We start from the raw sequence: 16014 nt of genomic DNA on the forward strand, positions 1-16014 counted from the left end.
GAGCAGGCCGGGGCACAGAGACTATCAAAGAGAGAGTCTTTAATAAAACACTGACAGCTAATCTCTCTTTATCTCTCTATCCCTCTCCCTCTCTGTGCGTCCCCCGTACCCTGGCCCTGGGGGGCCCCTGTGTGTGCAAGGGCCCCCCCGGTGTTGGGGAGACAGGAGAGCTGGTTTAAGACCCCAGAAGAGCGTCTCTGATGCGATCAACCAGCGGTCGGCCCCAGATCTGTGTCGTTCTCTTCCTCTTTCTGTCTTCCTCCCTCCCCCCCCCTCTCCCTTTCCTCCTCCCCCATAGAGCCCCCCGCCTGCGGTGGTTTGCTCATCTTGGTTTCGTACTCCTAATGTGTCTCTCTCTCCCTTCGCTCTGTCTCTCTCCCCTCTATCTGTCTCTCTCCCTTCGCTCTGTCTCTCTCCCCTCTGTCTGTCTCTCTCCCTTCGCTCTGTCTCTCTCCCCTCTGTCTGTCTCTCTCCCTTCGCTCTGTCTCTCTCCCCTCTGTCTGTCTCTCTCCCCCTGTCTGTCTCTCTCTGTCTGTCTCTCTCCCCCCTGTCTGTCTCTCTCCACCTGTCTCTCTCACCCCCTGTCTGTCTCTCTCCCTTCTGTCTGTCTCTCTGTCTGTTTCTCTACCCCTGTCTGTCTCTCTCTCCTCTGTCTGTCTCTCTCCCCTGTCTGTCTAACTACCCCTGTCTCTCTCTCTCCCCCTGTCTGTCTGTGTCTCTGTCAGTCTCTCTCCCCCTATCTGTCTCTCTCCCCCTGCCTCTCTCTCCCCCTGTCTCTCTCTCTCCCCCTGTCTCTCTCTCTTCCTGTCTGTCTTTAATCCTATTGAAGGCTTGAGAGAAGTCTGAGACGACTTCAGGAAAATAGCATCAGGAGGGATGTGTGTGTGTTTAGTTGTATGTGTGTGTGTGGTTTTGTGTGTTTTTGTGTGTGTGTGTGTGTGTGCGTGTGTGTGTGTGGTTGTATTTGTGTGTGTGTGTATGTATGTGTGTGTGTGTGTGTGGTTCTGTATGTGTGTGTGGTTGTGTCTATTTGTATGTCTGTGTGTCTATTTGTGTGTGTGTCTGCTTGTGGTTGTGTGTGTTTGTATCAATGTGCCTGTGTATTTGTGTGTATATGTGTGTGGAGGCTGGAAGAGGAAGGGATGAGTGGAGGGGGGGGTGTATTCATTCGTCCCCAATTAGCCCCCGGCGCCTTAGCCCCGGGAGGGGGTGCATCACCCCCCCCAGGGGCTCTAAATCGGCCCGGGTCCTGGATTAGGGGGGGAGGGGTTCCTATCAAAGGCCGGTGTTACGTCTTAATGCGCCCCCCGCCGCCGTGGCTGCAGCCAGCGACGCAACGCACTTCCTGTCGCGAGGGAGAGGACAGGAAGAGGCGCCGGTGGAACATGGGTGTGTGTGTGTGTGTGTGTGTGTGTGTGTGGGGGGGGTTCTGGACATGGGGGGGGGGGGATGTAACACGCGTGCTGCGGAGGTCAGACACATGTGTTCAAGGATGTGTTCAGGACCCCTGGGGGGTCTGACTGGGCTGACCCCAGCCCCAGTATGGGGGAGTCCTCTCCCTTGAGCATGCTGGTATTAGAGGACACGGGCCTCTAATACCAGCATGCTCAATCCCAGTTGAAGGATACTTGGATTGGTGATGTATTGAATCATAGTGCTCACTGCAGAATAATAACAGTTAAATATTGTGATGTCAATAGGCCTACACCCATTGGGCGTGTATATAGATAATACATAACATGCTGAGTAAAAAGCAGGCCTTAACTAACATAATACTAATAGCAGAATAATAGCGAAATGCATGAATTAGAATTGTTATTATAAATAATATAAAATCGTTAATCTATGCAAGAGGATTCATTTGATCTATTTTTTTTGTTTACTAATCCAATGATTTCAAATTTCCTGAGTCAATACGTCACGCGTTCCCCGGGTGGGTCACGTGACTCCGCGGAGAGTCGCAGAAAGACAGACAGACAGACAGACAGACAGACAGACAGACAGACAGACAGACAGACAGACAGACAGACAGACAGACAGACAGACCGGCAGACACCGTTGTGGTTCTGGTTCAGCGGGGAAGGTGTGAAAGTTCTCATGATTGACGCCCTGCAGGCCGGCCGCTCCGCCGGCCGAGGGAGCGCCGTTCATCTGGCCAACAGCGGAGCCGCGGTTTAGGGCAGGCCATTGTTAGCCGTCCTCCCTGTTTGCATTTTATTTGCAGAGCTGCGGCCCCCTCTGCTCCACTCCATCTAATAGTCATTAACTTCCATCACGACCGTTTGAAGTGGCGTCGCGTCTTTGTTTGGCCGTGAAAAGGTCGACTTTGAGCCGCACAATGACTTCTAACGCCGGGGTCCCGGGGGCCGTGCAGGGCGGTAGTATAATGAGCGCAGGGGCCCCCTAAGCGCAATGTTTGTGGGTACCATCTTTAAACTTGCAGTTCCTGCCCGCGAGGAAGGTTAATGCAAGGGAACACTGCCCCCGAGCAGAGGGTACACGGTTAAAGACCCTCGGGGGTCTCTCGAAGTCTAAGGGGGGGGGGGGGGGGGGGGGGGGGGGGGGGGGGGGGGGGGGGGGGGGACGACCCTCGTTTCCATGGACGAGTGTCTGGTTCAAGCGTCGCGGGACCGTCTCGGTTCTTTAAGTGGTGTGTTGAGGAGGAGGAGGAGAGAGAGAGGAAACGATATAATAAAGGCAAAGGCCTGCTCTGCATACATCAGCTGTAGGACATTAGACTCATCTTATTCCCCGAAATCAAAGCCATCCATGTGTTTGCTGAGGGGGGCGAGGGGGGGGTCTGAGTGTCGGATCCTGGGGGCCACGCAGGGGGGTCCCGCCCGTTTCTCGTGCAGGTGGCACAAACACGGTGACGTGCTACTTTTCCCATCTCGTTATAATGGGGTGAAAACCTCCAGCTCTTTAAGTAGAACGCATTAGCTGAGCACACACAGCTAACGCGAGACAAAACGACCAATTAGTTTATTAATGAAGGAAGGTGAGAGCGAGAGTTCACAGCCGCCTGGCTACCGAACCACGATTTAAAGTTTTAAACACCTAATTAGTTTGATTCCGATTGTCAGGCACCCGGGACATGTCCATTGATGGATATAAGATATGATGGTTGATGGGTCATAATTAGTGCATTTCGTTGTTAGGAAGCTGATAACGGATGGGTTAAGCCTATTGCCAAATAGACTAGGCCTATATTGTGCGATATTAGCGCTACTGAAAGGGTTTATTTTATACAAGACCAGAGGTGTCAAAAGTATTCACATTCATTACTCAAAAAGAATTAGATAGGGTTTAAAAATACTTCTGTAGAAGTTGAAGCCTCAAGCCTTTTACTCAAGTAAAAGTGTAAAAGTACTGGTTTCAAATCTACCTAAAGTATAAAAGTAAAAGTAGTGTAAGGGGGAAAAATGCCATGAAGGACAAAAGATTAGGCCACAGTTACATTAAATGTTAATGTTGAACATTTTGAAATGCACCTGTGTCAGCCGCATTTAATCCCATTGAAAATGAACGCATTTTAGTGTAATGAAAAGGGGATAAATATTTTGGCAGGTCGAAAGTAAAGTCTGACAAAATATGTGTCCCCCCCTAATAACTTTGGCTAAAAAAACTGCATTATAGTGAAGTGACACATATTTTCGCTATTTTTCGTATTTATAATTGCGATATAAGGCCTACATTATTAGGCCTACCATGATCAGTGTTATTATTTTTATTTATTGACAATATTTTGCAACAAGATCCTCAGATTTTGAAACTGAAATGTGGATTAGTCTACAGGAATAAAATACGATCAGCTGGTTTTCAGTAGACAGCTGTCAGTTCGGCCGCGGTGCAATGAATGAATAAAGATTGTAAACGTGTAGGAAGAATAAAAACATTAATTTTGACAGATAAATTACTACTTTACAACCTCGTTGATAACGAACATTTTGAAAAACATCAGCCTTGGATGAATTCGAAGCGTAGTGTGTCCTTCCGCCTGCACTGGATGCGCACTCCCGCGGCCGGGAATACAATTCTTATCGGGGGTAACTACATTGGCACAGCACAGGAATGAAAGCAAGCCGAAATGAAATAGGAGTAACGAGGCTATTTTTTAAATGTAAGAAGTAGAAAGTACAGATAATTACCTGAAATTTTAAGGAGTAAAAGTAAAACATCGGCTGAAAAATAATTAGCCAAGTAAAGAAGGCGTATAGCCTACCCAAAATGTCTACTTAAGTAAGGTAACATAGTATTTATACTTCGTTACTTGACACCTCTGTACAAGACTAGTTAGTGTTTTAAGTATGTAAAACAGTAGCCTATGATACGTTAAAATATCTCCCACGATGAAATAACCATCATTTTCGATTCAGATAGTCAAATTTAAATTGTCCTAATATACAATAAGAGCTTCTTTGTAATTTCTTCGTTTAAATTGAAAGTTAGAAAAGGTTAAATCGGGATCAGCATTGGTGGCAGCAGAGCCACCTCCTCAGGGGATCGGACCGGGTTATGGAGGACGATGTCCTTCACTCTGCGTTGACATTTCAAGCTGCTGTTGGGGGTTAAGCCACTAGGGGTCAGCATTAAGGCGCTATCCACAGACAGCGGGTCCATGAAGACCTCCACTAACCGTAGCGCACTCAACCATATTCTCATAATCACCAGTCGACGTTACAATAAGTTGAGACTTTAAGAAGCTAACACGTAAGACGTTATGGTAAGAGTTATGGGATGTGTCTTTGTAAGAAATGAACGGGAGGCCTACATTTTTTAAAAACGTCTTTAAAAAACCCACAACCGTCATCGTTCATGAAGGCTGACAGGGGGGAAGGGGGGGGTAGTTAAGGCTATGATCATATCACATTACAGCAGTGGGTTCATTTAAAAAACACGAAAATCGACGTCTCTTTCCTTTAGAGCGGTTGCGTCCCAGATTGGCCACCAGAGGGCAGCACCGCACCGATAAATAAAAGCTCTGGATAAACAACGACCTGGAACACCCAGCGGCTCCAGACCCCCCCCCCCCCCCCCCCCCACACACACACACACCGAGAGAGACCATGCAGTTGAACTTCAGTATCATCCCTTCTTTCAACATGGAGGACAATCAACGCTGAAGACTGAGACGCATATCGTGTCAAAGTGATCACGGATCGTATCGATCTATTTTTCTTCTAAAGTAGGCTATTCCTGATTCACCGCTGGGGCCTGGAACGCCATCTCACCCAGGCGTCTCAACGGTTCACCCCCCGGGGGTTGAGTTAAACCTGGTCCGGGGGAGCACGCAGTAGACCGGTCCACTTTATCTGTTAATGGCAGTCCACTTTAGACATTTATTAACCAGACACGATGCGGTTCACCGGACAGGCCAGCCGGTTTCACCATTAAACTCTCCTCCGCTCGCATTCCTGGTGCTCACAGACACACACACACACACACACACACACACACACACACACACACACACACACACACACACACACACACACACACACACACACACACACACACACACACACACACACACACACACACACACACACAACCACACACTTGAGGAAAGATGGTCGTGAGATTAAGAGAAGTACGACTGGGAAGGCAGCACAGCGGTCCAGTTAATAATGACCGTGCTGCGTTAAGAACCATCGGGTCTGGACTGTATCTCATACTGGGATAATAGACATTATATACCTTATTCATTATGGCGACACAACTGGACTCGCGGCTAATACATGGCCCTACATGCCTACTGTAGGCTGTGCTGTACTGGGGCCTGCCGGTCCATCTGGGAGTCTATCTGGGGGTCTTGGTACATCTGGTGGTCTGGGTCTGTCCGAACGGTTCAGTGGTCTGGATCTATCTCTGAACTCCACAGACTCACTCTTTTTGATTTGTATGTTGAAGTTTTTACTTTAATTCATTATAAACTTTATATTGTGCGCGATGTCCATGTTAGTCCACGCCTGTTGAATATTGATATAGAAGGCCGACTGTGGGTTTAATGAAAGCCCCCCCTTCCCCCCCCCCGGGACCCCTCACGGTGAACCGTCAGCCCGTAAGAACGGGACCCGGACGTTTAACGGCCTTTAACTCTAAACACCTCATCAACAACTTGTTGAGCTCATAATAAACATCGCTAATGATTTTCTAATACAACTTCTGCGCAAACGGGCGCATTAACGGGCTAATTATTAACGTGTGCAGAGCGCCATGAGAAGCAACAACAGGGAGCGACTCAAGAGGACCACAGCGCCTCCCCAGACCCGCGGGTACGGAACCCATGCTGGGGGGCCGCTCAGGGGAGCCGAGGTTCACTCGAGACATCAATCTCAGATCTCATCATGAACGCTTTGGCCTCTTTAACCAGACGGTTTACCATGGATTCAAGAGAGTGGAGCAACGGCTAAGCGGAGAGTGAATGAACGGATGAACCGAAGAGTGAACGAATGCACCGAATAGTGAATGAATGGATGAATCGAAGAGCGAACGGAAGAATGAACCGAAGAGTGAACGAACGGATGAACCGAAGAGTGAAGGAACGAATGAACCGAAGAGTGAATGAATGGATGAACTGAAAAGGGAGAATGAACGGATGACCTGAAGAGTGAATGAATGAAATAGTTGGGACCCTTTGGCTGCGGGGGTGAACGGCCTCATTAAACTATACTTCAAAGTAGGATTAATTATAAACTAGGCCTTTACAAGGCGGCTAATAATAGACTACTAATAATAATTAATATTCAACTGTTTAAAACAAAATAACAATAAAACATAGCCTACTACTACAAATGATAATAATATTTATAATTATGATCATTAGTTTTATTATTGTTATGTTATTGTAGTGGGTTATGTCGCTGCTAAACGGGTTTAAATCAGACCCAAAAGTCCTATTTTCTTAAGGTTTTCAGTGTATTTTCCACATGACCTTTGTTTCGCACCAAGCCTTCAGACATGACTCACTGGTATAAACCAGTTCATAAACTCTGACGCCGTCTTTAAAATCAAACTGTTCGTTACGAAAACCGTCTCACTCCATGCAGCTGATGGGTGCACCCTAGAGTGGCGAAACTAGTCTATATATTCACCCCCTCACCCTTTTGAGTAAGCTAGTTTAAGCCCTTTTAGGTCTAGTCCACTTGTGGACTATAATTTCCGATTACCCTTTAAACATAAGACACAGGGGTCTGATGTCCCCACTACATTAGAGCAACGACGATTGACCAATCAGAGAGCCACTATACGATCACCCCTGATCCTATATTCATACACCGATTCAATTAACTCTCCGCTACGGAGGCCGGGCCGTCCCACTTGCATGGTTCACGACGGTAATGGTTTCTCAAAAATTGTCTTTTTATTTTCAATAATAATAATAAACCAATTGTCTGATGCTTTCAATAGAATTGCGCTCGTCTCAATGGACATGCACGCGCCTCGCCACCGCGTGCTCCCGCTCAAACCACATAAACCACGCGCGGCAGGTACTCGAGGGGAGGGACTCATTGGCAGGTGCGGCCGACCAATCAGTGCGCGCCACTGGCTGCTCGCGCCCCGGCCGAGGAGATGTGAACGCTCGAGGTTTGGACGCGTTTTGTTCACACTGGCGCACGTCTTGTCGGAGTGCGCGAGACACTCCCTGGATGGATCTGTAGGACTCGCGCAGGCAGGCACAGCGGTGACCACATCAGACGATCTCGAGCCAGCGCGTCAGCCAGCCAGCCCGCCAAACCAAACACCACCCGCCGCTACTCGGTCCACTTCGTCATGGGTCTCTGAGAGGAGGGGGGGTCCACCTCCTGCAATCCTGAAGCGGAAGTAAGACCCACGCGCTTTCCGCGCTTTTCCAACTGGAGCCCTCGAGGCTGCGTCCCGGAGCGCACGAGCGCACCATGTTTTCTTCAGCGGCGGGAAAACGCTGCTTCACCATCGAGTCCCTGGTGGCCAAGGAGAGCCCCGCGTCCCCGGAGGAGCCCGTCCGCCCCACGGCCCTCAGCTACTCCCACCACGGCGCCGCCCCGGAGGCCTTCATGAACGGGTACCAGGCGCCGCAGGGCCGGCCCCTGTACCCGAACCCGGAGCTCGTTTTCCCGGAGTCGGTGAACCACCACCACGCGCTGAGTATGGCGCCCCATGGCCACCACCCGCTGGGGGCGGCGGCCCACCTGCAGCACCCCGCTGCGACACACTTCTTCGGTTCCCAGCACCGGGACCCGCTCAACTTCTACCCCTGGGTGCTCCGGAATCGGTTCTTCGGCCACCGGTTTCAAGGTGAGGGGCGCGCGATCAGACGCGTTGAACGGGGCAAGTTGGATTTAAACTCGACCCATGGTCCACGCAAATGCGTGCTTTTTCACGTGCGTGCGTGGACCATGGGTCAAGCACCAGTCGAGCCGTTAGGTAGAGAGGATCATGGTTTTGCGTGGAACTGGATCAATAGACCTGGATCAATATCCAGATCTTTCTCCCAGTGAGACGTGATCTCAGTCTAAGGGTTTAGAGGAGAGAGGTGAATGAATAATAATAATAATCATCATAACAATCAAAATAATAATAACAACAATGATGATAATAATAATAATAATAATAATAATAATAATAATAATAATAATAATAATAATAATAATAATGTAATTATAATTAAACTTAACATAGGCCTACAGGTTAACGTGTCCATTTGTATAGGTCTATGTATATATATATATATATATATATATATAGATAGATAGATATTGTAGTAGGCCTATATTTTCTACCCCGAGACTTTATTTGGAGGTTAAATGTATTAATTATTCAGTTCGACATCATTTAGGATATCATTTCGTTGCATATAAATCGTACAGAAAATACGAGTATTAATCATATTTATATTACATTATTCCAGTATTGAGGCCAAATATTAATATATATATATATATATATATATTACATTTTATTCGTCATTATATTCCTTGTATCAAAGATGGAAGTATTATTAATACAGAGGCCTGAGATTAAAACTAAATCTTTGCACATATTTTTTTGCAGTAGGCCTACAACAAAATGAATACATTTGCAATCGATTTAGAATTAAACCCCACGACATGATATATTATCAGGGCTGATTTTAGGCGATGCATTAATTGTTTCAAGTTATTATTATATTATATTAATTCCCTCATGAATGTGCTTCAAAAAAAGAATGATTTAGTAAGCCCAGCCGAGTAACCATGAGAACGCATTGATTTAGACGGTGATTTAATGTTCTCGATTAAAGGAACCATCGGGTGAATATTTAACCCTCCGAGGATCAGAGTCCGGCTCAGCACAACACGAAACGTCGACATGTATTCTGAAAAGTAAGCCGTCAAAATATATATGCAGTGCAGAGCAGACTGTACTTCAATCTAATCTCACCCTCCCGTACCCCCGTACCAACTAAGTCCCTCTGCATAATGTCCAATATTTAGGTCTAACCTTTCCAATCAAACTAAGCAGGTTGTATTGCAAAATCCAAACCCGATCGAGACAGGTGAAGTCACGGCAAAAACCTCCAAACACATCGAAACTATCTCTAAAAACCTCCAAACATATCGAGCTGCACTAAACGCGACCCGTCGAGTCGAAGCGGCAGGGGGTTCGATTTCGACTGGGGCTGTAATGCTTCCAGGTGCCCCGTCCAAATCCAAACCACTGCCGGGCTCCACCACTCACCCGCTCGCTCCACGGTACTCAATAGACCTAACCCATACCTCTCTCCTTCCCCTCAGGGAACGAGGTGTCCCAGGATGGCCTGCTCCTACACGGGCCCTTCGCCCGGAAACCCAAGCGTATCCGCACGGCTTTCTCGCCCTCGCAGCTGCTGCGGCTGGAGCGGGCCTTCGAGAAGAACCACTACGTAGTCGGCGCCGAGCGGAAGCAGCTTGCCCACGGCCTCAGCCTGTCCGAGACCCAGGTGAGCGAGAATCAGCTTCGGGGGAATCTTGGTGTTCTGGGTTTCTGTTTCTGAGGCGAGGCCCAACTCGGTTTGAGAAGCGTCAGGGACGCCAAAGAGGTGGAGCGCCTGGGGCCAGAGTCCGAACCCCAGCCCGGGGTTTCAAGCCCGGGCTGGGGTGACCCAGTCTAGCTGCTATGGATGCTCGTCTCCCGGCCTAACTGGTCTTGTTTCGAAACCCGGACCAGTCTAGCCGCCTTAGCCGCTTTGGAGGCTCGTCTCCCGGCCGAACTGTTTTGGGGGCAGGGGTTCGAACCGTTCAGAACAGTTCGGTCGGGAGACGAGCATCCATAGCGGCTAGACGGGTCATATCCCGCACCTGCGTTTCCCGCTTTCTTCTTATTAAGATTAAGCGCGGATAAATATGTAACTAGAAAGATATGATGTCCTGTAGGCTATGTAAAATAAGATAGGCCTACTCAATTATAGGGATTATTTCGGTTGTCCGCGTCTATTTGATCAAATATACAAATGTCGAGGAAAACCCGAGCAGCTACAATTAATGTAATAATTAATAATTATTTTTTAATGATCCCATAATCAAAGGATTTCATAATGTCTATTCAAATCATTTTAACAAATACGAATACAAATGAATTAAGCCGTTTGAGTGGTATCAATATGTGGTTTGGCTATGCAATTTCCATATTAAAAATGTTTAATTTTTCATTCATTTTTTTAATATTGGATCCTATTTATAACGCAACAGGTGAGAATTTATAAATGCTGGTTATTCTTGTAAATTGAATGGGCCTCATATCGTGATGCAATTATTGTGATATTAATAGGCTATTACCAATAATATAACTTGTGAAAATTATTGTTATTTGGCCTGTAATCATACTATCTTATTTGCGTCAGGTCTAATTAATTGGCGGTGATTCATTTGCACACCAGGGCTATTTAAATGTGTGAAGTCTGCAAGACACCCTACTTAAAAAAATCACACCCGATAAAACATTAAAGTAACAACGGTAAACATAAACGGATAAATGCTGCCTCAAATCTGGTGAAAATATGATTATTCCTACAATCACATAAATCACAGTAGCCTAGTAATGGAGGTTATGTTTCGAAAACAATTACAAGGGGACTCTTATTTTGAAACGGCTAACTGCGAAGTTTCTTCGGCGGTGTATACGACGCCACCTTCACGAGCCCGTCAAGTTCTCGAACATTATCGACGCTGCTTGACTTGAATGCGGCGTTCAGATGTCAATTAGGGCTTAATGAGCGCCGTAACAACACCCGAGCTGCGACAGCGGTTAAGTCTCCACCGTCAACACAAACCTCAGGTTAAACACACTGCTTAGAGGGGCATTTAATCACAAATCATCATGAAAGGTAGCGAAAATTATTCAATCAACAAACACGGGTCTTAAGGCGATTTTAAAGAGCCACACATTCTATTGAAAGCAGCAGCAATCAGCTACACAGCCTAGAGGATATTAAATATTTGCACATGTGTTCTACAAATACAAAGATATATTATCTATGCATGCATATAGATAATAAATATAGAAAAAAGATGCATGGATTCGATGTTAAATGTCTGAAGGGTAAAAAAGTAGGGATGATAAGCGATTTATAATCCGAGCCTAACCCTGAATCACAGTTAAAGCCTGCTCACTATAGAGCAGGTGACAGGGTTAATCAGGGAGGGGGGGGGGGGGGGAGACTGGGGAGGAGGGGGAGACAGGGGGGGGGAGAGACAGGGGTGTGGGAGTAGACTGGGATGGGGGTGTGGGTGGAGATTTGGCGGGCGCTCTTTTGCAGTGCATCATGGGTATGAAGTGGTGGGCTTTATCGGGCACCGGATTTGCACCTTCACCCCCTCGGTCAGCCCTCCAGAAAAGGGTTACGCCCCGAATAGTGCAGGGTACACCGGACACCTTTAGTCTACATCCCAGCACCCTCCAGTGTTGCCAGATTGGGCAACACTGGAGCTTCAGCATGCTGCACCCAGGGTTGCCAGATTGGATGGGAAATCTGCATCTGCACCGGTTCCGGTACTGGGATCTGGTTCTACATCCCAGCACCCGCCAGTGTTGCCGGATTGGGCCAGATTTCCCACCCAATCTGTCAACACTGGTACCCTCCCAGTATCCCGCCGGCCCGCCCCGGCAGCAGCCGATACCGTAACGTGTTCCCACACTCTCTGGTGGAAGGAGCGCTAATTAGCAGCATATGCTAATGTATAAAGCTGTCTCGTCAGCGGGGGGCGGTGGAGCGGGCGGAGGAGGGGGCGTGGCCGGGACCGGCGATGGGGGTGGGGGTGTTCGTCAGGGGTTTGATTCTCCGGAATGATCCCAGGTTTCGGTACACCAAAGCACGGCGACGTGACACCAGGTCACGCTGCGTGGTAACATGACAGCGGGTGGTTTAGATATCGACCAATCAGGACTGCAGCACCACTGGGGGGGGGGGTCTAGCAGCGCATTGCTGTAGATGTTATGAGATGGTGTAGGTTTGGTAGAGGTTAATAACCACACACTATGAACCAATGTGTGTCTCCTACCTCCAGTACAGCCCTGGCTTGGTCGGCCAGACCTGTAAAGGAGGTTCTAACCAGTGTTCTAACCAGTGTTCTAACCAGTGTTCTAACCAGGTTTCTAACCAGGGCTCCAGCAGGAGTTTTAAACAGGGTTCTAAGGACGGTTTCAATGAGTGTTCTAGCCGGGTTCTAACAAGTATTCTGACCAGGGTTCTAAGGAGGGTGTTGACCAGTGTTCTAGGGTTCAAACAAGAGGTGTAACGAGTGTTCTAATCAGAGTGCTAGCAAGGGGTTGTAACCAGTGGTCTAGGGTTCTAAGGGTTCCCTAACCAGTGTTTCCAGGAGGGTTCTTACCAGGGTTCTAAGGAGGGTATTGACCAGTGTTCTAGGGTTCAAACAAGAGGTGTAACGAGTGCTCTAATCGGAGTGCGGGTTCTAACGGGTTCTAACCAGCGATCTAGGGTTCTAACAAGGGGTTGTAACCAGCGGTCTAGGGTTCTAAGGGTTCCCTAACCAGTGTTTCCAGGGGGGTTCTTACCCGGGTTCCAGCAAGCGATCCCGGGGTCCTAACAGGGCGTGTTCCCCCGTGTGTCCAGGTGAAGGTGTGGTTCCAGAACCGGAGGACCAAGTACAAGCGGCAGAAGCTGGAGGAGGAGGGCCCGGAGATGCAGCAGAGGAAGAAGGGGAACCATCACATCAACCGCTGGCGCCTGGCCACCAAGCAGGCCAGCTCAGAGGACATAGACGTCACCTCCGAAGACTGACACGCCCCTCACACACACACTAACACCCCTCACAGCCAGCCACACACACATACACCAAGATCCTGCATACACACACACACACACAGACACGCCCTCCTCACAGACACACAAAGATCCTTCATACACACACACGTTCATAAACACACACACACAGAATCTTTTCATACACACACACACACAGACGAAGATCCTTTTATACACACACACACACACACACCCATGGCGCTTCATAGGACCAAGTTTATTTATTGTGTTATAATATAAAATATTACTAGAGACGATAGAGAGGGGAGAGAGAGAAGGGGGAGACCAGAGGAGGACGCGAGGAGAGAGGAAACGGACAAAGAACTTTGATTTGTGGCACTTTCTCCCTTCCTACACGCTCCCCGGCTTCACGAAGCTGCCCTCTCATTGGTTAATGATCTGCTGACAAGCTTTTGGACGGAACAGGAGGGGGCGGGGCTCCTCGCGCCCCTCTGAGTTACAGGCTGTTGACAGGCTGTTGAAGACGATTACCCCGCGATTGCGTTTGAAAGTGTTCCGTTTTCTTCTTCGTGTCGTTGAAAGTTTTTTTTGTATGTATTTATGCCGTTGACAGAGAGACATCACATGACAAATTGTTGTTGGCTTCTTCAGACTTTTCGGTTCCACCTGGTCACTCTGTGAATTGTGTTGTGATAAGTTGAACTAAAAGGGTAATGAATTACAAGGCCTGTCCCTGGAAATGGGTCACTCCCTCGTGTACTTGTCTGTTATTATTTAGCATTTACTTCTTGCACTGAAATGTAAAACAACTGCTTCCCAAAGTCCAGTTTGTTCTCTCTCAACACGTTGCTGAAGGCGATTTATGACACTGCTCCGGGGCCTCCTGCTGGCAAAACAGGGTTACGACACACAATGACAAAAAATGTATTGAATGGCTGACAACTTTGGCATTCATCTTTTCCCGCAAAGCAAGAAAGCTCTTAATCATTCAAAATAGCATGTTTTCAATATATGGTCACGTATGTCCTTGACCATTTATGGACTTCCCCTCTTCATCATGGTTTCGGTATACTTACAGTGGGCATCACAGGGCGCCAAGCATAAATCTGAGAACAAAGACGTGTAAAAACTGACAGATGTTTTAAGCTGATTTTTTTGCGAATAAAAACGGACATAGTAATATGATGATAGTATACGTTGTCCTTTTGGAAGCATTGCGTCACTCTTGATGACTGGAAGGTGTGCGTGTGTGTGTGTGTGTGTGTGTGTGTGTGTGTGTGTGTGTGTGTGTGTGTGTGTGTGTGTGTGTGTGTGTGTGTGTGCGCGCTCTGATGTCAGGTGTGTTTCGGGTCACAGCGCGTGTGACACTCACCGCTCATCCGCGAGGGAAGAAGGAAGGGGCCGCTGCCCTTTGTCAGACATCGTTTTCTTTTTTAAAAAAAAAATCACCTGTCGAAGGAAAAAGAGAGCCCCTCCCCTATTGTGACCCCGGGGGTCGATGGGAGGGGTGGGGTTGTTTTGTAAGACAAGAAGTGGGGCAACAGAGAGATGAGGAACGCCCGCCAGCATGCCACCCTCCCCGCCGTGTTTTACACCACGGTGAACATATGTGCCCTCGGCTCGCCGGGGCCGGCCCGTTAGGGGCCGTGTTTTGAGTTCCAGGGACACCCAATACCCGCGGTGCAGGTGCCAACACGCGCTGAGCGCCTGGGCATTCCTCCCCGCTCAAACAAACGATCAAAGACGAAGGTCTCTTCCTAAGGCGGCGGCAGCGTGATCTCCCGGAGCTTGGAGGCGATCACGGCGCGGCCTCCATACTCCGAGAGAACCGTGTGCTAAATGTGTTGTTTTCTGAACTGTACACGTGCGAGTGTCATGTATAAAACTTGCGTGTGCATGCGTACGCGCGCACGTGTGTGCGCTTATTCAACGCCTGAAGCGGGAAGGCCGCGCTGGGATCGCCTTCAAGCGCCGAGAACCGCGTACTCTCGCGAGAGTTTGCGGCCCTCTCGGAGCGGGGAGGCCGCGAACTCTCAGGGGTTCTGGTGTAAAGAAAACAATTAGCGGCGGATCACACCGGGCTCCCCAGGGGGCCGGGCCGGTCTCCCGTCAGCCCCGTCAGCACCGCAGAAGCCCCTGGGCCCACGGAGACGCCGGGAATAGGCTGGGCGTGGGAGACATGCACACATACACATGCACATACGTGCGCACGAATGTTTTATACATGACACACGCACATGTGGGTCAGACACAACACAATTAGCACACGATTTATACACAACACAAACACACATATTTTAGACAAAACAAAACCAATACACAATGTAAACACAACGCAAACATGATTTATAAACAAACACCCATAAGTTATTTCCACACGCACACACGTTTCATACATTATACAAACACACACACAATTTGTACACAACACACGCACAGACGTTACGGTACCCAACACAATCACACACACAATGTATACACAACCTCAACGAAGTATTACACACACACCTACACTTTAAGAGTGACATGATCAGACGATCAATCGATTAATTAATCAATACAATGTCTTCGGGGTCACCTCTGCCAAATCCCATCTCTAGCCTAAATAATGAAACATAAAAATAAGAACATATTTAACGACATTAACCTCGATTAATGTTCTCAAAAAAGATAGTTTACATCTTAATTAACGACGGCTACATTTGCCAATTTAGTGTACCAATTAGTGTTGATTTAACGACTACAATAATTGTTCAGATTTAGTAAACTGTTGAACGTAAGATTGATTATGT

The 16014-nt window shown here is 48.0% G+C and overlaps 1 protein-coding gene across 1 annotated transcript; it reads left to right on the top strand.

Annotated features, from left to right (window-relative positions):
- Positions 1-7898: 7898 nt before the first annotated feature.
- On the top strand, positions 7899-13237 carry emx1 (empty spiracles homeobox 1; the record flags this gene model as incomplete). Its single annotated transcript, XM_079752649.1, has 3 exons — positions 7899-8277; positions 9756-9940; positions 13070-13237. 3 exons carry the CDS (start codon positions 7899-7901, stop codon positions 13235-13237), a joined length of 732 nt encoding a protein of 243 aa, XP_079608775.1.
- Between the last annotated feature and the right edge of the window lie 2777 nt (positions 13238-16014).

The sequence above is a fragment of the Pollachius pollachius genome (assembly GCF_949987615.1).
Source record: "Pollachius pollachius genome assembly, chromosome: 15".
In the NCBI taxonomy this organism is placed as follows: Eukaryota; Metazoa; Chordata; class Actinopteri; order Gadiformes; family Gadidae; genus Pollachius; species Pollachius pollachius.